The sequence below is a fragment of the Diachasma alloeum genome, unplaced genomic scaffold, assembly GCF_001412515.2.
Source record: "Diachasma alloeum isolate Michigan unplaced genomic scaffold, Dall2.0 Dall_scaffold_00368, whole genome shotgun sequence".
Classification (NCBI taxonomy): Eukaryota; Metazoa; Arthropoda; class Insecta; order Hymenoptera; family Braconidae; genus Diachasma; species Diachasma alloeum.
Window position 1 is genome coordinate 247109 of NW_021680507.1, and position 17021 is coordinate 264129.

The 17021-nt window shown below is 32.0% G+C and overlaps 2 protein-coding genes across 7 annotated transcripts in view; both read right to left on the bottom strand.

Moving 5' to 3' along the window:
- The window catches only part of LOC107041581, an 82039-nt gene extending 74913 nt beyond the window's left edge, over window positions 1–7126 (bottom strand). For 5 of the 6 annotated variants that reach the window (XM_015262187.1, XM_015262184.1, XM_015262190.1 and 2 more), the window contains exon 1: window positions 6748–7126. The gene's annotated coding sequence lies outside the window, so the exon portion shown is untranslated. Of the gene's footprint in view, window positions 1–3940; window positions 3993–6747 lie in introns of all 6 variants that reach the window. The other variant, XM_015262185.1, reaches the window with a different exon arrangement.
- Window positions 7127–7679: 553 nt separating this feature from the next.
- The window catches only part of LOC107041555 (beclin 1-associated autophagy-related key regulator), a 12084-nt gene continuing 2742 nt past the window's right edge, over window positions 7680–17021 (bottom strand). Inside the window, exons 2-8 of the mRNA XM_015262158.2 lie at window positions 15937–16042; window positions 15238–15319; window positions 13937–14174; window positions 12251–12438; window positions 11591–11747; window positions 9746–10052; window positions 7680–7984 (exon numbers count right to left, since the gene is read on the bottom strand). Coding sequence (XP_015117644.1) covers window positions 7820–7984; window positions 9746–10052; window positions 11591–11747; window positions 12251–12438; window positions 13937–14174; window positions 15238–15319; window positions 15937–16042 — 1243 coding nt within the window. The 3' untranslated portion in view covers window positions 7680–7819. The remainder of the gene's footprint in view (window positions 7985–9745; window positions 10053–11590; window positions 11748–12250; window positions 12439–13936; window positions 14175–15237; window positions 15320–15936; window positions 16043–17021) is intronic.

Genomic DNA, 17021 nt, shown 5'->3' on the forward strand with positions numbered 1-17021 from the left:
GAATTCTTGCACATTTTTTCAGATCTCAGTCTCAAGAAAAAGAATGAAATTTGGATGTTTTTTTAACCCCTCCAGCTATAACCTCCGAGGTTATCCCACTCTCAATTAGGGAAGTTTCCATGGCACCCAAAAAAATAATGAACTATTGAAGAAAAACTAGTGGGTGATAAATCAAATCTTTCTTGAGAACACGTATAAGTTTCAGATTGTTTTCTGATTTCATAAGAAAATTGTTTGAACAAATGATTCGGAAAATTATGAGTTTCGGGGCAATTACGCCCTCACGCGCAGGCGCGTGATTCGAATGTCAGTGAGCATCATGGGAAAGGTATAGGTTGGACTATGGAACTGAGAGAGAGAAAACGCTTGACAGGTTTACCAACTCGAGCTGCATTTTGATATTATTCCAATAATTAGAAAAACATCCAATAAAAATTATTTGACACCGGTAGGTGATGAGAAAAAAATCAATCAATCTGATAAACAAAATCAATATTCAAAAAAAGTTCAAATCCACACTCAAATCGTTACTTGAAAATTGAAAAATTTCGTGCTCAGCGATTGAATCAGGGCTCGAAAACAATGAAACTCCCCTTCCGGTTCACCCCCCGGTGATCAGCACACGAAACACCTTAAACCCAACGGTTAACCCTAGTTGGTCACCATATGAGAACTTGCGGCTTGGTCACCTCCGCAGGGAATTGCCGCCGTGTTATTTAGGCCCGAGCGTTGCCGAATTCACTCTATACTGCCCGGGCGCGTTTAGCGAGACTTCGGCAACGTCGCACAACGAGCAATTTCATTTAACATGGGAAATTTCGTTGCCTCACATGCGAAAGGTTCCGAGTTCAAATCCCGGCCGGGTAGAATGGTGCGATCTAACCATTTAAAGTCTTGATCATCATCGCAGTATACCCTAACCGGGTCGAAGTGATGTAAAATAATGATAAAAAAAAAAAAATTAACATGGGAAAAATTGCCCGTCTGTTAGAAATAATTTTTTTTCTCCAGGAGTTGTGGATATAAATAATTTTAAAAAATATTATAATTTTCTAGACACTTAAATTGACGCATTCCAATTTTTTAGGATTTTTCCGCTCAGCCAGTCAATGGTAAGAAAAAAAATCGACTTTCTGCGGCGTTTCCCTCCTATGGTGACCAAACTAGGGTTAAGGAGATATTCGCCACATAATCTAGACAGAATTTTCCACTTTGAAATTTCGTATGTAAATTATCTCGCAAATATGCGAATAACCTAGACAATTTTTTATTATTTAAAATTGAATTTGGAGTTGGAGTGGCTCATCGTCCTCTGTGAGTCAAAGTTGGGGAGAAAATTGGTAAAACCTCCGAAAATTGATTCGACTCGATTTTGAAGAGGACAATTACCGAACCGAAAAAATTTAGTCTTCTGAAGGTTTTACGAGGGTTCCGGTCATTCCCGATAATTTATTGCCACTGAAGACATTGGAGACGGCCCACGCGATCCATAAAACTAGAGAAACCCGTTTGTGATTGCATTCTTCGAGATTTAATGTAAAAAATGACTAAACAAAATTTTTAACAAGGTTTTCTCAATTGTAAACCAAAGAAAATCAATTTTGATGTACATAGTCAACTAAATTACATGAAATTACATGACGATGTTATCAAGATCATTAATAAGTGGATTTGAAAAATTAAATGATAAAAAATCGAGTTAATTATGTAACTCAATCAGGAAACTAAATGAATCCTTAAAGTAGCTCTACCCTCACGGTAAATTCAAAGATTATTGAAAACTGCAAAAAAATTGCAGAAAACTCGATTAGATTTGGAATTCTAATTTTTTTCTCAATTTAATTATCGTTTTGGTTTTTCAAAGAAGAAATGGTAAAAATCAGGATTTAACCCAGTGTCTTATGTGAAAATCAACATTTCCATTGTAATCAAAGATTAAAATCTGAATTTTTTTTCATTAGATGTGAAAAAATCGAGAATTTTTTTGACACCTTATAAAAAATAATCCACCGTTTTGCCAACAAGTTTTATTATTTATTTATAAGAGGGAGATGTTTGAAAAAATATCAAAATTTTGCGAAATTTAATTTAGATAATACTGACTGGGTATGACTTTGACCACTATGAGTTTTAAAAGTCGTGGATTATTGGAGTGAAACTTTTCATACGTTGAAGATCGATTATATAGATCTGAAAACGAATTAGTGCAAAAAAAAAATTTTTTTATTGTTAGTTTGCCTGAAAAATGCCAAAAACAGTCCAGGTCCTCCAATTTTTGAGCTACGAAGGATTTTTTTTTCAAAATTTTCGGAAAAATATGTGGAATAACAATTACGAGCAATTTTTTTTAATTCGCCTCTTACATGGCTAAACTTGCTTTTTTTGTATTTTTTTACACAAAAATAGTGAATTTTTTTATATGAAAAAAACCGAAATCAGCTGGGTAGGAGTCGAATTCCAAAAAACTGGCTCGTTGTTCCACAAATTTTTCCGAAAATTTTGAAAAAAAAAAATCTTTTGTAGCTCAAAAATTGGAGGTCCTGGACTGTTTTTAGCATTTTAAGCGTTTTCGGGTAAACGAACAATAAAATTTTTTTTTTTGCACTAACTATTCGTTTTTAGATCTATATAATCGATCTTCAACGCATGAAAAGTCTCACTCCAACAACCCACGACTCTTAAAGCTGATAGTAGTCTCCCTATCTTAAGGGGTAACAGGAGGCCATCGATTCTTTGAAATATTCAAACAAATCTCCTGCTCAAAGTTATTAATATTTTTCGAACCCAAAGCACACTGATCTTAATAATCACCTCCTGGAAATTAATGTGCTTCGATTTGTAAAAACATCGATAACTTTCGGCAGGAAATTTGTTCAAAAATTTGAAAAATTAGCAGCATTCTGTTATCCCTTAATATCATATTCATAAACGTCTATGTATGAAGTCAATAATTCTGGAATCGAAAGGGAAATCGCAGTTCAAAGTGACGAGTTAATCACAAAATTAATCAAATTCCTAGCAAAAGATGCAAAAAAAATCGTTACGCAGGAATTTCCATAGATAAATGTGTTAATGAGTAACAAAAACGTCAAGGAATATAAAATGGTTTGAACAAAAATTAAAACACCAATCCTTACAGACGATAACTGAAATTCCAATGACATTTTATTGAGCAAAATCTGACATTTTCATTAAAACTGAAATTATCTCGTTAACGAGTCGTTTTCGACGGAAATGTCAAAAAACAATCTTTGTCAGAAATTAAATTTTCTGAAAAAAATGTTCAGTAACATTTCCTCATAAACATCCTTGTTACAGAGATAATCCTGCATTTATGAAGTCAATAATTCCGGAAACTAGGGGGAAATCTCGAATGAGTGACGAAAGTGTTGAAAAAACTTAGGAAACACGTAGTTATGAATTGAGCGTGAGACATGCGTAACTAATATGCAGTGTAGCGGATAACAGTGTTGTGAGAAAGTTCAGGAAGGAAAGACAAAAAATAATCTAAACATGTAATCAAGTGTTCTCCAAATTCCCAGTGCGCATGCAGAGTCCAGATGCAGAGCCACCCTGACACCCATTTTCTAGACCCTCTCTCCATTTTCCAAGACTCCATCACCTTTATTCACTCAATAATCTACTGCATTCAATAAATAAATGAACAATTCGGTGGAGAAATGGTAAAACGAATTGAACCAATTCCTTTCGACTTGTTCAATACGAAATTATCTCAGCGATGAGTGGTTCTGGGAGGAAATGTCGGGAGTTATTTTTTGTAGACAATTTAATTCTCTACAAAAGGGCATATAACATTTACTCCTTGAACCACTTCTTTCTGCAGTAAACTCAGAATATTATGAAGAGACTCAATGTCATTATTTTACCACTTCACTAGAGAATTGGGTAGATAAACAATTACTATTCTCAATTTACTCACGAAGAATAATTTCCCCGACGTTCACCTGACAATTTCCACGAACACACATACACTGTCAAATTAAACAAAACAATAATAGAAAAAAATGTAAGAAAATAACGCAAAATATGAAAATCGACGTTCAACATTCCTCTTGAATGAAACATAGTAAAAATTAACGGTATGCAATTCTTCCAAATTTTTAATTTCTAAAAAATCGGAGACATTAAAGAAATTATTCAACACTATTCAATCCCAAACGGAAAATCTTGGGAATTAAATGAATGAAATTCTCAAAATATTTCAAGAAATATGAACAATTAATATTGAACTACAATTAATATTAACTGTTCAATGAATCAGACTAACAATCAAGAGAAAACAATCTTTCTAAAATTTTAATTCTTGAAGAATGCCAAAAATCTCAAGAAGGTCAGTAAAGGCAAAAAAAGTATTCGAAACAATTTAACTCCAAAAGAAAATCTTGTAAATTAAATTAATGAGATTCTTAAAAAATCAAACAAATAATGAAAAGCGAATATTTCTTTTAAATGAATAAACATTCTAATCCTACGAAAGCCCAAAAAATCGGCGAAATTTAAGGAATTATTCAACACTATTCAATCCCAAACGGAACATCTTGTGAATTGAATGAATAAGATTTTCAATTTTCGATTTTTGATTCGCAAAAAATCAAACAAAATATTAAAATTGAATATTTCTTTTGAATGAATCAACATTCTAATCCTACGGAACCCCAAAAAATCTAAGAAATTTAATTGAATGAATAAAATTCTCAAAATATTTTAAGAAATATGAACAATTAGTATTGAACATTTCCATTCAATGAATTAGTCTAACAATTAAGAGAATATAAACTTTCTAACATTTTAATTCTTAAAGAATGCCAAAAATCTCAAGAAAGCCATTAAAAAGGCAATAAAAGTATTCGAAACAATTTAACCCCAAAAGAAAATCTTGTGAATTAAATTAATAAGATTCTCAAAAAATCAAACAAAATATGAAAACGAATATTCCCTTTGAATAAATAAACATTCTAATCCTACGAAACCCCAAGAAATCTGAGAAATTTAATTAAATGAATAAAATTCTCAAAATACTTTAAGAAATATGAACAATTAGTATTGAATATTTCCATTCCATTCAATGAATCAGACTAACAATCAGAAGAAAACAATCTTTCTAATATTTGAATTCTTAAAGAATTCCAAAAATCTCAAAAAGGCCATTAAAAAAGGCAAAAAATATTCGAAAGAATTCAACCCCAAAAGAAAATCTTATGAATTAAATGAATAAAATTCTCTAAACTTTTCAAGAAATATGAACAATTGATATTCAATATTTCTCTTCAATAAATCAAACTAACAATCAAGAGACTACAGTCTTTCTAGCCGTTTAATTTTTAAAGAATGTCAAAAATCTCAAGAAGGCGATAAAAAAATGCAAAAAAATATTCGAAAGAATTCACCCACAAAAAAAATCTTGTGAATTAACTTAATGAGCTCTTCAAAAAATTAAACAAAATATGAAAAACGAATATTCAACATTCATTTTGAATGAATAAAGATTCTAATCCTACGAAAGAAAGTCTTATGAATTAAATGAACGAAATTCTCTAAACATTTCAAGGAATATGAACAATTAGTATTGAACATTTCCATTCAATGAATCCGACTAACAATCAGAAGAAAAAAATCTTTCTAATATTTGAATTCGTAAAGAATGCCAAAAGCTCAAAAACGCGATTAAAGGCGAAAAAATATTCGAAAGAATTCAACCCCAAAAGAAAATCTTATGAATTAAATGAATAAAATTCTCTAAACTTTTCAAGAAATATGAACAATTGATATTCAATATTTCCCTTCAATAAATCAAACTAACAATCAAGAGACTACAGTCTTTCTAGCCGTTTAATTTTTAAAGAATGTCAAAAATCTCAAGAAGCGATAAAAAAATGCAAAAAAATATTCGAAAGAATTCACCCACAAAAAAAATCTTGTGAATTAACTTAATGAGCTCTTCAAAAAATTAAACAAAATATGAAAAACGAATATTCAACATTCATTTTGAATGAATAAAGATTCTAATCCTACGAAAGAAAGTCTTATGAATTAAATGAACGAAATTCTCTAAACATTTCAAGGAATATGAACAATTAGTATTGAACATTTCCATTTAATGAATCCGACTAACAATCAGAAGAAAAAAATCTTTCTAATATTTGAATTCGTAAAGAATGCCAAAAGCTCAAAAACGCGATTAAAGGCAAAAAAATATTCGAAAGAATTCAACCCCAAAAGAAAATCTTATGAATTAAATGAATAAGATTCTCTAAACATTTCAAGAAATATGAACAATTGATATTCAATATTTCTCTTCAATGAATCAAACTAACAATCAAGAGAATAGTCTTTCTAGCCGTTTAATTCTTAAAGAATGTCAAAAATCTCAAGAAGGAGATTAAAAAAATGCAAAAAAATATTCGAAAGAATTCACCCCCAAAAAAAATCTTGTGAATGAACTTAATGAGCTTCTCAAAAAATCAAACAAAATATGAAAAACGACTATTCGACATTCGCAAGCCCAGGGCTTCGTAAAAAAACTGTCTCCCCAAAGGAATTTTAATTGACAATCCTCCACAGATTAATGTATTCAACCTCCTTTCATTTTTCCGATCCGAAAATTCCTCGGCGCATTCACGCGTATCTAATAACGAGCGCATATCAAAGGTGATTAGCCTTCGCCAGTCTGAACAAAAAAAACATTGGCTCCATCCATTATCGACCAATTACTCAATGAATTCTCACCTCTTACACAGCTAGATTGGTCAGGTATAACAAGTGTGCTCGGTCTAAACATCATAAATCCTTGGAGACAACTAGAGACAAGGGCTCACAGCAAGTGCAAGCATGGCACACACAACAACTGATCAAACTTCTTCGTTATGAACTACAGGATTCTCCCCAAATGATAAACGAATTCACTCGACACTTCGTCCCTTATTGTTTTTCTCAAGTTCAGTTCACGATTTTCTCCTGCTATTGGTCGGATTTTTATCTTATTACCTACAAATTCGTTTCTCACGTTCACGCACGGTAGAACTCGGAGTCTGTCTTCACGTACGGCCTACGGCGAGCAGTGCACCACCTGTCATTCGGATAATGTTCGATAGTACTGAACATGCGTCCTGACGTCACGCCCCACCATATCCTCGGTGGTTTCGGGGGGGAGCAAGGTGTTCTTGAGGGGTCTGAAGTTGTCTGATTACTGGAGCAACTTCAGTTCGCATTGGGAGGAGTTGTCCGGCCAATCGGCGCGTCGCGCGCAGTTTGATGATTTTGAAGGAACTTTTTTTGTTTACGAAGGGGAAACAGCTCAATTTCTGAACGGGGGTTTGTTTCTGGGGATTTCAACTTGCACGGAATATTCCATAAATAAAATGAAAATTGTACTGATTACTTCACCTTTCAATAATAGAGGAAGTTGGGGTAAAATGGACACTTTTAACTTTTTTTTAAATGTTAATGACGGGTTGAAATGTTGATAAAATTTAATAATTTTTTTTCATTGCAAAGACCAATTCTTTCCCTTTGTGATAGAGAACTCAAATCGTCCAGATTTCACGTTCCTTAGAATCTCTCAAATTTCATTGGTAATTAGATTTTTTGGGATCATTTATGCATGTTTGTTCATAAGACGAGTTCAATAAATTTGAGATAATGAGACACCCATGAGAAAATTTAAAGAAAACTCGTTTATTTCTTCGTTGAAAAAGAAAACCACAATTCAATTTAATTCACAACTCCTGTTCTGATTTTTTCACTCACTCGAGTCAACTTCTGCGTATGACATTCATTAAAAAATTCATTAACATTGAGATTATTTGTTAGTCGTCCAGCCGCGCCAGATGGAGGCGATGCTGGCAGCAGCACTGGTGACGAGGCCTCCGGCCACACTCTGGTTCACTTGGATGCTTGAGGACTGCTGGGTAAGTATTGCACCAGGGATTGGGACTGTCATTTCAGGACAGGCGACGTTCGGAACCTGAAATTCACCGTAAAAAATAATCCTCTGAATTTGAATAAAGAAAAATGCAAAATTCCACGAAATTTTTTTCGTAGGAAATTTTCTCAGATACAGAATAGTATATTTCGTAACGAGTGCAAAAAAGATTTTTTCACTAGTTACGAACAATATTTTTCATCACAATGTGGCGGAAATTGGACTTTTAGGCACGCGGAGCGTGCCGAAAAGTTCACTTTTCGTCACAGCGTGATGAAATAGTATATTACGGTACAAGTGTAAAGACTGAGACAAAAACGACAAAGTTCAGGATTTCTCAATTAAAGACGCTCTTTGAAAAAGTTCAGAATTTTTTCTATTTTTTTTATCACAAGATCTATGCTGATCTGTTCATTTCTTGAAATGAAGAAATGAAATTCATTGAATTTCATTTTCTCATGAATACCTTATAAATATTGATAATGAATCAAAGAGAATTCGACTAATGATTGAAGTGAATAGCGAAGTAGAGTAAAAGAATCTATAAAGAATTTTTCATTTTCAATTAATTATCTTCAATTTTTTTAAATAATCGGTCTCCATAAAAGGACAGAATTTATTAATTTCACCGATGATATATATACATGTGAAATATATATAATATATATATATATGACGTGAAAAAAAATTTACCACTGAAGAATTTGAAATTATGTCACTGAAGAATTTGAAAATGCCACGTATTTTTTTTGTGAATAACTTCGTGTCACATATTGACCAATCAGAATTAAGAATTAGCGGTCAGGCAGTTTCGAGATATTTCGATGTAAAACAACTTCACGTTTCTTTCATCTTTAGTAAATAGGACTAGATCTGTGCGCACGCTTTCGCGCGCGCTCATCTTTTTGTTGTGAAAATGAAGAAATCGAATTTATTAAACTTCATATACTCATAGATGTTTTATAAATATTGATAATGACTTAAAGAGAATTAAGAGAATTAAGAGAATGAAGAGTGAAGCATCAATAAATAATTTTTAATCTTCGATTAATTCTTTTTTTTTTACTTTTTAAAATAATCTGATTAAAATCTGTAATTGTTAAAAAATCAGGGGAGGGTTATGAATTGATTTCCTAGAAAACTGAAAAAATTTCTTGAATTCTTCAGAAAATTTCAGTTTTCCAGATAACCGTAGATCACAGATTGTTCTCGAATTATTTGGGAAACCGAAGAATTTTCGTGAATTTTGTAGAGTTTAGAATTTATGTATGAAAATCTGAGAAGCAAGAATTGATCATTTTGGCGTGTGATAAATATGAAAAAATTAAAATTTGGAAAGTGAAGAATAATTTGTCAGTTAAAAAAATTTAGAAATACTATGTTTTTCTTTCTCATGATCAACAATTAGGCAATTTAGATATGTTTTGATATAAAACAACTTCACGTTTCTTTCATCTTTAGTAAATAATAGGATTCTATCATAATTTTTGGGAATTTCTACACGATGTACCATTCAATTGACAATTTTGGATTACGAAAGATAAATCCAGATAACATTCGAAAGATAGTACACCCGGGCATTAATAAACAAAAGTTATTGAAAAAACTTTTTTTTTTCTTGAATTACGGCACATAGTCGCTTTTCAGTTATTTAATTTTGCCCCAACTTCCTCTATATTCACGAAAGTAACTTGATAATGAGTTAATTTAACCGAAAATGCTTGTGGGCATTCGCCTGAACCTACTCATTAACGAGATAATTCCGAGGTAATTCTTCAATCGACATGAAGAAATGATACTCACAGCTTCCCATTCCCAATTGAACGCATCCTCCTCCTCATCCGAAGCAGAGTCATCACTGTTTTCAAGGTCAGACGTCAATTGGCTGTGGAGATGATCAACAATGGCTGGATCCGCCTCCATGGGGCCAACTCTACCGAGATCACTTATTTCTGTGTTGAGCAGGTGCATTAGATTCTGGAGTGTGTGCATTGGGTGTAAAATATTGATGTCTGTGTTCTGGGTGAAACACAGGTGGAGAACATTGCTGTTGAGGCGAGCAACTTTCCTCGCGAACTTCTGGTCTGACATTTCATTTCCACAGAATTCTCTGCAAACATTCGTAAATTCGTAATTTCAAGTCACATTAAGAGAGTTAATTAACAAATTTCAGTTACAAAACCGAATGGATCAGTTCATGATAATCTTTTATTTGCAATTATCTCAGTAATACGTGAGTTCAGAAGAAAATATCAGAAAATTTTTCGTAGAGAATTCAATTTTCTATATTTTGGTCCCTCCACATCGTCCCCTCAAGCCACTCATTAACGAGATGATTGAACAGTTAAAAATTTTAAATTGCATTCAATTAATTGTAATAAAAGGTATTTCGTGAGAAATGAGTTAACGGCTGACGCCTCACCCTTTTGCAAATTAATCGCGATTTTTTCTACGATTGGGGGGCTAGAATAACTATCTCTCAATTTTTTTCAGATTTTTTCGACAGCCCATTTCGGAAATATGATTTTTTCTTTGTTTTTTCTTTCTTTTTTTTTCAGTAATTCGGGTTCTATTCAGCCGATTTCAATTTATGATGGCTCAAAATTCTTCATTTTCTACCATATATAAGGAGATTTTGGATATATTTTTTTTTCAATTTCTAGGTGCTCATAATACCGAATTTTCAAAAAAAAAAATTGAAAAACCTGAATTTTCAAAATTATGTCACTTTTTATTTTTCTCATCTCTTTTTAAGTAACTCTTATAATCAAAACAAGTATTTTGAGTCGTCATACAGGTTGGGTTTCGTCCCGGATCCATTTTATTTTTAATATTTTCTTCTCGAAATTCCGGGAATTTGGTCAAAACACCCCAAAACGACTTCGATTATGTATAAAAAAAATGTAACATAAGTATACGTTTAAATTCACTTCATACTGTTTATAATCGAAGTCAATCAACGTCATTTTGGGGTATTTTGACCAAATTTATGGAATTCCGAAAAGAAAAATTTGAAAATAAAATAGATCTAGAACGAAATCCAACTTGGATGACGGCTCAAAATACTTGTTTTGATTACAAGAGTTACTGACAAAAACACAAGAAAAGTAAAACGTGACATAATTTTGAAAATTCAAGTTTTCCAACTTTTTTTTTTTTGAAAAATCCGTATTATGAGCCTCTTGAGGTCGAAAAAAGAAATTACTCAAAATACTCATATAGATGGTAGAAAATCGAAAATTTTGACGTGCCATAAATGAAAATCGGATGAATAGAACTGGAGTTATTGAAAAAAAAACGAAAAAACGAAAAATCGTATCTCCAAAATGAGCTGTTAAAAAAACCTGAAAAAAATTGAGAGATAGTTTTTTCAATCCCCCAATCGTAGAAAAAATTGAGATCAATTCCCAAGAGGGTGAGGGTCAGCTGTTGACTTATTTGACATGAAACACTTCATACAATTTGCTAATTTGACGATTCTCTCATTAATGACCGGGTGTAAGAGGAAATGTGACAAAACCGTTTTTGGCAGAAAACTCATTCCCAACATTTTATTCCCGAGACATTTTCTTCTCCAATCACTCCTGAACAAGATATGTCAAAGAATGATGTCATTTTCTGTTTTTCTGTTGGACAAATTATAATTACCCATAAGATAATTTGTAAGGTAATCTGACATTTACGTAATACGCCAGAACATTAACAAGTTGTGTTGCATATGTTAATGCAGCACTGATATTGTACGCTGGATTGTGCATGAAATTCTCCTTATTAGCCCCTGGGACTCCTTCTTTATTGGCAGTAACTGTAACCAAAAAAATTACTTAGTTAATTCTCATTGACATTAATTCGTGCCATCTTCAGTGCAATAAAGATGTCTTAAGGCCAGGGTGTACTATCTTTCGAATGTTATCTGGATTTTTTTTATCTTTCGTAATCCAAAATTCTCAATTGAATGGTACATCATGTAGAAATTCCCAAAAATTATGATAGAATGATAAAAAAAATAGACAAAATTCTCAACTTTTTCAAAGAGCGTTTTTAATTGTGATTCAGAATGAGTTGAAAAAAGTGGAAATTACAAATATCTGATTCGCTGTGGCAAATTATCTATTAGCTGTCATTTTCCATGGTGGATAACAAAACACTAACTCCTCATGGGAAGTGACAGNATTATTCATTCATAATTGTTCAAAACTTCTGCATGATGCAGGACTCAATTGACAATTTCAGATGAAAGATGAAAAAAAACATCGAGATAACGTTCGAAAGATAGTACACCCGGGCCTTAAATTCACAATAAATTACCCCAAAGTGAATATGCACTGTAATCCCCGGAACCTGGCAATGTTGGAGCTACGATTCGATGCTGAGACTCTAAACTATTTTCAGAATCACTGATCCATCGTCCTCGCACGTATGAAGTACCTGAGGCGTCTGCCAATGCACATGTTACAACATCGGCGTTTGGACTCTCTTCTTCACTGCTGCATAAACTAATAAATTAAATAGAAACTGAATTAATCTATAATCATTTAATACATATATTTTTTACACTCTACTGAAACAATAGTGATTATTTTGTGAACATCTCCGGAACTAGCAAGTTTACCGAAAAATGCAAAAAAATAATTTTTGTAGAGAATTAAATTTCCTACATTTGGTTTCCTGGACATTTCCTGCCAAAAATACTCCTTAACGAGATATTTCCATAAAATGATTCGACATTTTGTTATTGAGTTGCAAAAATTATTATTAATTACTCATAAGATTAATTGTAAGCTCAAAAACAGCTAGAAACACTTATTTTTGGAATGTATTTCGTTGATGAGTGATTTTGGGAAAAATATGTTTCAACATATTCTCCTGAGCTCACAATTCTATAATTAGCTATTATCACTGTATACTATTAAAAATCCAAATTGACTTCTGGTGATAAAAATTTAGGTACTCGAAATTAAGACTCCACAATTAAGGGTCACAAGGGTCAGATTAAAGGTAATAAGAGTCACGGGGATCAGATTAAGAGTTACAAGGGTCAGAATAAGGATTATAGGATTAAAAAGATTTTTTGTAGAGCAATACTATATTATAGTTATATATACTTGCGTTCACTGCAAGGCCGATTAAATTTCAACGTAATTATCAAACGACAGTTGACAACAACTTTCATTAAATTATCTTATAGCATTTTCTTCTAAAATTACACGCACGACAAAATTTAATAGAAAAACCTATCGAATTTGTTAGAAAATTCTACTGAATTTCTATTAAACTTTCTATTAGTTTTTGGCTGATTCTATTGACATGTTCAATAGAAAACATTCAATAGAAAAAGTCAACAGAATTCGATTTTTCTATATAACTTATTCTTTTCATATATTTTCTATAGAATTTGCTCGACTCAAATTTTCCAAGTTTTTTTCATTCTATTTTTCTTTTCTTCTCATCAAGAAAATCAAACGAAAAAACTTAGAAAATTTGAGCCGAGGAAATTCTACAGAAAATATCTCAATAGAATAAGTTATATAGAAAAACTGAATTCTATTGGCTTTTTCTACTGAATATTTTCTACTGAACATTTCAATAGAATCGGTCAAAAACTAATAGAACAGTTCAATAGAAATTCAATAGACTTTCCTAACGAATTCGATAGGTTTTTCTACTAAATTTTTTCGTCCGTGTACTCAGTAAGGAATTATTTCCATGGAATCATCCGACATTTTAATTTGAATTAAATTTCAATCGATTCAATTCTTGTTATATGTTACAGAAACAATTGGGATTATTTAGTAAATCTCTTTGAAACTAGTGGATCAAATCGAAAAATGTTGAGAATTTCTTAGAGACTTTCCTGACCTACAATGAAAATATTTTTGCAACATAATCCAAATGCATTGTTGAGATTTGTGACGTATCTATTGTTTGTTTTTCCATCATATCCATTTAAAGAAATTTGGAATAGAATTAATGTCTGAAGAATAGTTGGTTTACCTTCGATTAGCCTCGACTTGACTCAGAGGAAATATATACTGAATCAACTGTTTGGCTGCTATTCTTATGATTTTTTTCAACTGCTGTCGCTTCCTGTCAACAGCCTCCTTCTGCTTCTCTTGTTTCATCTTAAGTCCATTTACGTATTTGTGCAATTTTTCCACCCTCTCCTCGTGCCTGGGGAGGCGAAGGACCAATTGGGAATTGGCGTCCTTCAGAACATTCAGTCGTTGATGACCTATTTGAATTTTCACACCAAATTAATTGGTATTGATTGATGGAAAATGCATTCAATTAATTTAACGGCTGTCTCCATCATCCGCGCAACGTTATCTAAACTGATTTTTTAATTCGATTTTTATCTCGACATTTCAATTCGGTGCCCCGACACTCAGGGACACCCCCAAACTCTGAATTTAGATTTTAAAAAAAGTAAAAACAATCTCAACATTTTGAAAGAGGGTTTTTCATTAATATTGAGGAATGATTTCAATAGAGGAGACATGAGTAATGTATAATTACCATGGTAAATGGCGGCCCATCAGTCGCCACCCTGGGGGAGGAAAGACAAAATAATAAATCCTTTGGCACACCGCAACAAGACGATTGTACGAAAAAAGGCTGTTTGAAAAAATTTGTAACATCTTTAAGAATTTTTTGATCACACTTTTACGATGAATTACTAATCACTTACGCCAATCTACTCCATTGATAATTGTACTGGCGATCAGCTGTCACTTGTGCCGGGAATTTAAAATAGGAAAATCGCTCTTTCTTCCTTTCTTTGCGCCCCCGACAAAAGTGACGGTTGATGGACAGTACAATTTTCAATTGAGGAGATTAGTGTAAGTGATTAGTAGTTCATCGTAAAAGTGTGATAAAAAATTCTTTAAAATATTACAAAATTTTTCAAAGCGTCTTTTTTTGTACAATCGTCTGTGCTGTGCCAAAGGATTTATTATTTCGTCTTTCCTCCCCCCCTGGTGGCGACTGACAGCCCGCCATTTGCCACAGTAATTATACATTATTCATATCTCCGCTATTGAACTCATTTCTCAGTATTAATTACAAACGCCCTTTCAAAATGTTCAGAATTTTTTTTACTTTTTTTACTTTTTCAATCCAAATTCATAATTTTCGGGTCTCTCTGAGTGACGGTACATCGAGTTGAAATTTCGAGATAAAAATCGAACAAAAATACTATCTAGATAAGGTTCGGCAGATAATGGAGCTGGGCCTTAATTACTCAATTTCATGATCAATCAATTTCTTGATCACTCAATATTCAATTGGGAAATTACCTCTAGATAGACTCTGCTTCGTTTCATTAACTAAAGTGTGCAAAAGTTTAACTCTCTCTTTACACATATTAATATCACATATCTGTAAAAATAAAACAGTATATTATTAAAGAAGTAAAGCAATGTGCGGTGTCGATTGTTTTATTTCGTTGAATATTAATCATCTCGAGGGTGATTGGTTTCAGGAGAAAATGCTAGGGGCTTTTTTCCGTTGCAGATTCTCTCAGCTGCAAAAGATGATCGACACACCCAGAAAAATGATTTATTTGAATCAAATAGAGTTTATTTGAATCAAATGAATAAGTTTACTTAAATAGTACGAAATAGAACGTTTTTTCAAATTGAAAACAAATTTTTATTTGAAGTTTTATTTATATTAAATAAATTCTCTGTTGATATCAAACAGAGATTTTTCTTATTTTAAGAAAATTTCTTTATTTGAGATCCATAAATAGTGTATTTGATTCAAATAAACAATTTATTTAAATTGAATACATTTTTTTCTAGGATTACATAGAAGTTTTATTTGAAATAAATAAATTCTTTTTTTGATACAATTAAATTATTTTTATTGAAACAACTAGACAAGTTTATTCATTTGTAATAACTACTTCTTTGAAATAAGAAAAAACAATTCAAATAAAGATTTCTATTTGATTCAAATCATGAATAACTAATAAACAAATATTAATTATTTACCAGCTTATCCTTCTGCCTGTGTTTCTCAAATGCCTTGGCCCATTTCTCCTCAAGTTGAGACCTTGCTGCCTTCAACCGTAACAACCGTAACTGTTTATCCGCAAACCTATCAACACCAACAACATAATCGGATTATCAAATCAGTCAATGCAATAATTAAGGGCGACTTGAACAGACAATTGAAACAATAAAAATTCAGAGAATACAAAAATCATCTTCAAAATGATGAGAAACTCATGAGTTCACTGAGAGAAAAACAAACACGTTGTCAAACAAGTCTTGTTTGGGCCAACAAAATCGCTAGTTGAAAATTGCCAAAACAGAATTTGTTTGGTTCGAATTTGAAAGTATCAAACATGAATAATTGCTCTGCTTTCGACAGCAAAGCAGAAAAAATTTATGTAAAATTTTATGTATAGAAATAATTCGTTTAGAAACATCCGAGTATCATATATAGAAAACCTGTAGAATTTCTGTACGCAATTCGTATTGAAAATTTCTATACGATTTTTTCATACATGTTGATCTGATTTCCCCCCTCAAAACGCAAATTTTGAAAACTCGAAAATAATTTCTACAACAATGACAAACTCATAAACGTTCTATTACAGACGTAAAGTGAACAGAAATTTATAAATATCCTAACAAAAATATCTAACAAAAATTCGAAATCTTCAAAATCATCTTGAAACCAAGCAAAGAATAAAACCAAAATATGTAATAAAAAATTCATAAAAAATTCATCAATTCGCTCAAGAAATCGCCTAAACATTACTGTCACCCTCCCCCCTCACTGCAAAAAAATTGAAAACCTCAAAACGATGGAAAACATGAAAACAACTCACTCAATTCAATTTAATCATCAGGAGATTGAAAACTAAAATTATAAATTAACTTCACAGAGTGATCAAAAGTATGATGCGTAATCGAAATTCATGAAACTGTCATTAATTAAATTTGGGCAATTAAAAAATTTACAAATGTTCTTCAAAATGATCAGAAACTTAAAATTAAACATTAATCACAAATCTCATCCATTGCCTTCAATCCCCGAAAAATGGTTCAAAAATCCTCAAAATATCGCT